Source organism: Coptis chinensis, chromosome 1 (genome assembly GCF_015680905.1).
Source record: "Coptis chinensis isolate HL-2020 chromosome 1, ASM1568090v1, whole genome shotgun sequence".
NCBI lineage: Eukaryota > Viridiplantae > Streptophyta > Magnoliopsida > Ranunculales > Ranunculaceae > Coptis > Coptis chinensis.
Genome location: NC_141456.1, coordinates 68436800 through 68445919, shown reverse-complemented (window position 1 = coordinate 68445919; position 9120 = coordinate 68436800). Strand labels below are relative to the sequence as shown.

Genomic DNA, 9120 nt, shown 5'->3' with positions numbered 1-9120 from the left:
ATGATTTTTATCTCCACCAAAGTTTGGTGTTGATTATTCCCACAAACGAGCATGGGCATCTTATCCAATGAAGCATCTTTGGGCCTACACTCTTTTCAAGACATTTAAGAAAGTACAAGACCCCTACTTGAATTAGCTTCGTTTCTCTATCCATAGTCATCCATGACCTATCCATTCTTATTCCTATTGCAAGTAAACAAAAACTTAAAACCCCATAAAGATAAGTCATTTTAAACACCGTAACCACAAAATAAAAACAAGTATGTAGCATACTACATGGAGCTACAGAAAAGTACAAAAAGAAAAGTTCGTGAGAACTGAATGCAGAAAAACAATACCTAGCAAGAATACTGGTTTCCACTCAAGTCCTTACACGTACTATTCTCAAGAACTCCAAGAGCTTTCCCAAGAATCTGCAAGACAAAGGAAGAATGTTTACAATAACTCTCAAGTTACTTACTGCAATTACTACTTTGGCAATCTCAAATCAAGCTTATGACTTAAAGTGGTCTAACAAGAGTTCACCGCTTATAAGGTTCTCAAACGTCAAACCTCAGATCCATGCCTTTAGAACAAACTGCCTAATCTCCACACAAGTAATTTTACTAGGTATGAGGTTGGGTCTAGTTCTCCGGCTAGCCTAAACTCATTGTTGTTTGTTGGTATGCAACTCTATATCTGTACCAACCATGTTAAACTTGGATACTACACACAGATTTTCTAGTAGTACCCATGTCCCCTACCCAGTGACAAAGTTTTCAGTTCACTACCAAAAGATGCATACGGATTGCCAAAATTATTCTTCTATGACTACTTTCAAGATTCTATCAATGAAGGCTCCTAATAATCCGACATTAGGCTTCGCTCAAAAAAATTCTAACTTGCTTCATTTGAATGGCTAGTTTAGTTAAAACAGTACGCTTATCTATCCAAATTTTCACGGAGTAAAAAAATCCATATAATATCCTTCGTGGTTTAACATATAACATGACTACATCTGCAGGAGCTATGAACTAATGAACCGCCTACTCAAAGTTTATGTCTACAGAGACGGGAAAAACCTATATTCCATCGGCCCAATTCCGGCGGGATTTATGCCTCCAAGGGTGGTTTATGAAACCGATGGAGGGAAACAAAAATTCATTCATGAAAGACCCTAGAAAAGCTCACCTTTTCTACATGCCTTTCGATTACCTGGATGTTGGAGTTTTCCTTATATGCACCTAACTCACACGATCGGACAAACCTAGCTGCATATTTAAGGAGCTACACAAACATGATTATGGGCGAAATATTCCTTCGGAAACGATGTGGTTGTCAAAAAGGAACCTCTGGCTAAAGTTGTTAACATGATAGGAATGTCTAATGCTCTCGTAGTTTTGATAATGTTTAGTGTTATTGTGCTAAGGCCACGGGATCATAGTGTCCGTGGTCTCCGCATTAAATGGACAACTAACTTTCACATTTATAGAATGAGGTAAAGCATGAATAACAAAGACAAATGAAGTGAAGTATACAAGAGCACGAGCTCGAAGACTCTAGAGTAGAATGAGGTATTATGAAAATATTGAAAATTTGAAATCACATGCACGCGAAGTTATATGCTGAATCTTTGGATTTTTATTAGGTAATCGGCAATTAGTAGGTGATCATCTTATTGTCTTTGATGTCTGTCAAGTGTCAATAACCTTAACTCCTTAAGGTTGATCATCTCCTCGTAACCACCTTTATAAGTTCTTTCTTAACATCTGTATCTTGCACCCCTACTGGTGAAATACCTTTTATCAACAGTAATCCAAATTGTTCCTCCGCCACCGGGTGAAACCGATCTTTTGCCACAATTAAGCCCATTACCCATTTCTAGTGGTGTAGTACAGGTATCCATGTGCTAGTTTGCTTTGTTTTTTTCACTTTTATGTTTTAGATGGTCTTTGTCTCTCTCTTTGTCCCTCTTTTGGGGAAATGTTATGAAAATTTTGAATTAATGGAGTTTCATTGGATTCTTTGTTCGGTGGTTGTGCAGATGGTGGGGTCACATTGCGTCCACTTCAAATTCTTCTCTCTTTTATGGTATGGATGATGCTTTACTAAAAATTGTATATGATGGGCTGGGTTCAGGTTGGAAACTTGGAATATATTTTTATGTCACAAAGCTAGCTAGTTAGAACTTAGAAGTGATTTTGTAATCCATTCAACTTTTAGAGTGAGAACTCATGAATTCCTTCAACTTTGCCTTGTATCTAGTATAGTGTAGTATGTGCTTAGATCATAACTAAAATTAGTCTTGTTTTTACTTTGTAATCATTTCATGAGCATCTTTAGTATGCTTTTGACATCCTATCAATTATCCTTGGCCATTTTTTTCTTTCCCTCTTTCCCATCAATCTGTTGGCTTGAAAAACCTCTAGGACTAATCTAGCTTTTACTTGGTAACTATTTGTAGAGAATGTCTTTTTTGTTGGTAGACGGTAGACCCTCCAAAGAATAGTTGTTATAGGCATTTTTATGAACTATATTTATATATTACATTTGTCTGGAGTCATTTCATAGCCATTTCTTCCTTTATTTGTACACAGTATAATTTTATAGCTATATTTGTAATGATGTAATGATGTAGCCATTTCTTAATAGGGTCATTATTTGAGTTCTTCATTTCGTATCAAGTTGTATGATTCTCATCGTCAAAACCTTACGTAGATAGAATGATTATGGTTGATTCATTGCTATAATGCTAAGAGTATAGTAATGCTAATGCAAGTCAATGAGGGGGTACACACCACACAAGTTAGTTGCATCCATCATTTCTCTTGGCAGTGGGAATCATTCCATATTTCTATGTATGTACTGGTTATTCTGGCTTCGAAGTAATTGGGAGTGAGCCTATTTGAAGTGATTAGGTTGTCAAAAAGGAACCTCTGGCTAAAAAATTTAACATGATAGGAATGTCTAATGCTCTCGTAGTTTTTAATAATGTTTAGTGTTATTGTGCTAAGGCCACGGGATCATAGTGTCCGTGGTCTCCGCGATTAGGTTTGGACAACTAACTCTCACATTTATAGAATGAGGTAAAGCATGCGAACTGTCAAAGACAAATTAGTGTAGTATACAAGAGCACGAGCTCAGTACCTTGAGTAGAATGAGGTATTATGAAAATATTGAAAATTTGAAATCACATGCACGCGAAGTTATATCTTTGAATGCTTGGATTTTTATTAGGTAATCGCAATTAGTAGGTGATCATCTTATTGTCTTTGATGTCCGTCAAGTGTCAATAACCTTAACTCCTTAAGGTTGATCATCTCCTCGCAACCACCTTTATAAGTTCTTTCTTAACATCTGTATCTTGCACCCCTAAAGATTGTCTAATTCAATATTGGAGATTGTCTAAAGTTTGGTTCTAGCTCGAAATTGAAGGGAAAAAAACAACTAGAGGTTTCAAAAATATTGCAACCTAATTAGCTAACTAAAAAAGTGGCTTCAATAATACAAGATACCAAGATCTGGGTGATTCATGATCAGGTCTAGTGTGAAACCAACCTCGACGTATGAGTAGTTAAGAACAAACCTTCATTTTTGGCAACTTTAAATCGACTCAAATGCCTTGTAGAACATGCCATGGGATAAGTGCAACACAAGTATTTCTCTGAAATTTGTCAAACCGACAAAGCTGTAAACTAAAGTGTAGCTACCATTCTTCCCTCCAAAGCAAAATAATAATAAAGCACCCATTGCCTCCCTTATTCCATCTGTGATACCAATCTCAAATTAAGAATCAATGGATACGTGCTCTAGAGTTTAGACTCCTACAGTTCCTACCTCCTAATCCTATTTAGATTGCAACATTTCATATATTATTTTTCCAGTTACAATCCCGGAAACAACGTTACTATAGTGAATATAGCTTGTCTGAACTAGAGGGTATACAATCATCGCAAAAAAAATAATTGAAACTAGAGGGTATCACATCTCATCGCAAAAAACAAATATATACATAAAAAAAATACACCAAATAGAGACCCATTTAATCCTTTGAACTTGGTTAGTTGGTCCCCTTCAACAAAAACAAATGTGAATAGTGAGGACGACAGGTTAAAATCAGTAAAAGAAGCAAGTGAAGAAGAAATGGTTAAAATCAGCAAAAAAAAAAAAGTTGCTATTTTTATGAAAATGGTTACCTCGAGTGATTGAATAGTGAGGACGATGACGAGTTGATGTGAAGAAGACGAGTTGAGTTGTAGTTTTATAGGCAACTAACTTTGTGATAATTCTCTCAAAATCCAATTCCCGTTTCTCACGAGATAAGGTTATGGGAGTCCACAGCAATTCTAATTCTACCAGTTTTTTATCCAAATGGGATGTGAGAATCGTAAACCCGCGGGAATCCTAAGAGTCGTGGAAGAACTGGAGAAGTTGTGAGGGAGAGACCGAGATAATAGAGGGAATATCTAATTTGAACGAGTTTCGCTGTATTTTTTTTTTTTTTTTTGGGTATTTGACTATTTGGCATCAAAGCCCAAAATATCGATATCAAGGCCCAAAATGGATATATATCGGTGTACCCAAAAACCGATATATATCGGATATTTCGGATATATCCATTTTTTTTTGTAACCAGTCCAAACTATTTAAAATATCGGAAATATCGGATATATCGAAATATCGGATATATATCAGAAATATATTGGAAATATCGGATTTATATTAAAAAATGATAAAAAAGTCAACTGATATATATCGGATATATCGATTATATCGGCGATATAAAATTTTATATCGGAAATTCCGATATATAGCGGGAAAAAAGGGTTCTATATTCGGTGGATATATGTCAAAAATATCGATATATGTGTACCAAAATACCGATATATATCGGATATATCGGCGTCGGATATATCGGCGATATTTTGGTCCTTGTTTGGCATAAAGTCATAAACCACGGTAGAAAGTGGAAAATTTATATACCACTGTTTATGTTAAAGGTAGTGGGGATGCGGAGTATTCTCATGCTGAAAAAAAAACTAACCATGGTATATGGCCCAACTTATCCCACGGTTTTCATGTAACTGTGACAAATACTAGTAAACCAATGACCAAAGAAATTTCCGCCGTGGTATATAAGTATTTCCCACGGTTTTTGGAATAACCATGGTATAAACGTTCTTATTGACCGTGGTATATGTGTCATTCTGTAGTAGTGACAAGATTCTTTTATATGAAGTTATATGATCGATTTTTGAATTTGGCTTCTCTTTTAATAATTGTTTGTTCTGAATTTTTAATTTAGGGAAGTAAAAATCAAACTAGTGATAGTCATAATAAAGGTGCAATAGATTCGTTTGTGGGATTCCTCAATATGGCGCTTCCAGGGGACCAAGGTTCGATACATTTTCCAGTAGGAGGAGAATTGTTTGGAGATAATATGGGTAGTTTCATTATGGAGAAAAGCGATATAATGGATGTATGTAACATGGGTTGGTTAGATGCTGCTATTTTGGTGGTATACATGAGGTTAGAATATCTACAAAATTTCATTGTTGGTGTTATCGTAAATCTTAGATATTCATCTTTAGTTTTAGTAATTATGATTGTTTAATTTTTTTTTCTCTAGGATTCTTTATGACGAATTTGTGAGTTGTCGTGATGTCGTCGGATTTGTAAACCCTTTATCTTTCACAAGAGCTAATGAGAATGAGAAAACTCAAATTATCGTGGAGAGCTTGCAGAATACAAGTGGAAAAAGAGTTGTTCTTATCCCTTATAATCCAGGGTAAGGATATTGTCTTATATTTTTAATACTATCCATGTTTTATCATTTTCATTGAAATGTATATTGTAGTTTTAATGTCTAATTTTTCTTTTTTAACCACACATGCCTCTGATCTTTTTGTAGTGGACATTGGGTTTTGATTGCCATTAATTTATCGCGGATGACTTTTAATTGGTTGGATTCGATGCATAATCTACCCTCTAATGATATGGATATCTATTTTAACAGGTTTGTCATGAGTGTGTATGTATATGAAATAATTAGATCATTACGTGCTTATCTTTTACTTGCTAATTAGGTTTTACATTGATCTTATTTTGAAGTGCGGTCATGAAAATAGAAAGACTTGAAGGGAAAGGAAGTAAAGGTCCAGTGAAGTGGGAGAATATTATGGTAATAAACAAATTCTTATACATACATACTGTGTGTTTGGAAAAATATATACTTATGAATATTTTCCATGTTTGTACTTAGGGCCCGTACCAACATGGTAGTAAAGAGTGTGGGTATTACGTAATGAAGTTTATGAGAGAAATAATAGAAGCTTGTTCAGATAATTCTTTTGAAAATAAGGTATAATTCGTCATACACTAGCATTCTATATTTTGTGTTACTCTTCCTTATTTAGTTATTATATACTTTTTGATTTTTGATCGTGCAGATGACAAATCTATCCCTCAAAGCTACATACACAAGAGGAACTTGATGTTGTTCGACTTGAAATTCTTAGATTCATCCAGCATAATGGAGTGTTTGAGCCAAGCGTCGAGTCTTAGCTAGGTTTTGACCCATTCCAGTTAAGGTGTGGAATTGGTCTCACCATTTTTTTTTTATATTTTAGATAGAACAAATAGATTGCTTTTTTGATTGATGCAACAAGTTAGGTCATTATTATTTTGATAGAACAAGTAAATTTGGATGTTTCTTTCATTATTGATGACTCCAAAAAGTTCAAAACTCTTTTAGCAATTCAATGTCTTCATGTTGGATGTCTAAATTTATTTCTTTTGTTTGTGTTGCACTATGAATTGTTCATTTGAGCAATGTGTTTTTAAATCCAGTGTGGATATATATGGTGAAAATGGGCAGGTTGAAGGTTGAATGAATATGATTAGAATCAAATAATTAGGGGCTTTTATTTTAAAAAAAAAGACTATAAACCACGGTTTGTATCCAACCGTCGTATATATCATATTTATTTCCCACGGTTTGCAATGACTATACACCACGGTTTAATAAGAACCGTAATCAGTTTATATAACCCACGGTTTGTATCCAACCGTGGTATATATCATCATATTTCCCACGGTTCACATCGAATATGGCAGACTTTTCGGGCTATTAACCACGGTTTGTAAATTCTAATACCACTGTTTTACTAAAAACCGTGGTATATAAGAGATATTTTTCCCCACGGTTTTGTTAGAAGTATTTGTCACGGTGGTTGTTACCACGGTATGAAAACAGTGGCGAAAGGCTTTTTACCACTGTAAATAACAGTGGTATATGGGCTTTTCTGTAGTAGTGTTGTGTAAAAACAAACGGGCGGGCGCGGGTCAAAAAGGTGTGGGTGTGGGTCAACGGGAGGCGTGGGCGTGGATAAGATGGGTGCAGGTGCCCATTGAATTGCCCCGTTCGCTCTCATTTTTTGACAGTGCCTTACGATCTCCTCCTCGTTCCAGTGGTGCTTTCCTTTTGAATAACTCTGTAATGGAAACAAGAAAATATCAACTGATCAATTGGTTTTATACTAGCCAATAAGCCCACCTGCGGCTGGGCCGGCTACATTGATAGTTCATGATGAACTATTTTTACTATCATATTGTCCATTACACAATCACTTCACCATATATGCTCATACCCACATGTAATGCAATCTGGAACAAAATATTATCCAAGTTTGAAAACTATACCTTGGATAAGGCAATTCAAGATCAAAAGCTATATAGAAACCAACTCGTACTAAATCACTTCACCATATATGCTCATACCCACATGTAATGCAATCAGGAACAAAATATTATCCAAGTTTGAAAACTAAACCTTGGTGAGGGCAATTCAAGATCAAAAGCTATATAGAAACCAACTCATACTAAAATTTAAGACTACGATTTCAAATAACATTAAAGAAAGCTTTAATAGAAGTTTCCACTGCTACATTATAACATGTTGGATCAGTTATAAACCTGCAAAGATAAAATCTGGCGCAATGGAAATACTAAATGAAGCAAGACCTCCAATATTCCACTGAATATCCAAAATAAAAATTACAAAACTTGCACGAAAACATTGTTGAGAGAACTAACAAATGTTAACAATTGAGCTACTATATTTTCTTGTTGATCCCTATAACAGATGTTAAACTTCCTTGAAACCATCTATTCGCAATTTACACACCTAATAAGTTCCCAAAACCATTTTTCCTTATAGATCACTTGTGCCACTTCAAGCATATGGCCCATATCTCAGCAATGGAATTAGTAGGATTGCCAAAGTTTTGCCAAGGTCATCAACTTCCCAAATGCATCTTTCATCTCAATACTTGAATGGTATGAACAACCTATTAGCAATTTACACTCTTAATAAGTTTCCAAAACCAATTCTCCTTATAGATAACTTGTGCCACTTCAAGCGTATGGCATATATCTCTGCAATGGAATTAGTAGGATTGCCAAAGTTTTGCCTAGGTCCGGCACTTCCCAAATGCATCTCTCATCCCATATAGAAATTTAAGCACTCTAGTACTGTAATTTTTGTTCAATTATCTTGAATTCAAACAAAGACCCTTGGAACCGCATCAATTGGCCTGAACTTGGTCTCCCTCAATGTGGTCTTCAACCCCTTCCCTTCTGCATTAGCCTAAGGATGTATACCATGTACTGGTCCTTCCATGTATGCCCTGTTCTCCCTCTTTTTTGCAAAGGAGATACCATACCCACCTTTCATAATCTGCATATAATTTATAATTTAGATGGCCAACACATGGTTATGTCAAAATATAGTCAAAATTGAAATTTGGATCCCATTTATGTTTTTTGGAGGTGGACTCCGAAATCTTTATGACTAGTATATTGTAGAGCATCTAGACATATTAAGCACGTACTCTTATTTCATTTTTCGATAAAATCGATTATCTTACACTTAAACATACAATTACACAATATTGTTGTTTTCTCCCATCATCTTCTTCAAATAAAAAAATTCCTAGCCATAATTGGACCAGAACCCTCACTTAGATTCATTAAAAGATAAGATCCTAAGTTTCTAATTTGATAAAAATGGACACATTGATTGGTATAGGCACTTAACCATAAATATAAGTGTTCGTCCCCAAAGCAACCGATGATTAACAT

At 35.1% G+C, this 9120-nt stretch overlaps 1 protein-coding gene across 1 annotated transcript; it reads left to right on the top strand.

Moving 5' to 3' along the window:
• Positions 1 to 5326: 5326 nt before the first annotated feature.
• Positions 5327 to 6484, top strand: LOC147525059 (ubiquitin-like-specific protease 1). Its single transcript, XM_086564461.1, has 6 exons — positions 5327 to 5508; positions 5609 to 5767; positions 5891 to 5995; positions 6091 to 6160; positions 6242 to 6340; positions 6429 to 6484. The coding sequence occupies exons 1-6, from the start codon at positions 5354 to 5356 to the stop codon at positions 6471 to 6473; spliced, it is 633 nt and encodes a 210-aa protein (XP_086420587.1). The 5' UTR covers positions 5327 to 5353; the 3' UTR covers positions 6474 to 6484.
• Positions 6485 to 9120: the final 2636 nt, after the last annotated feature.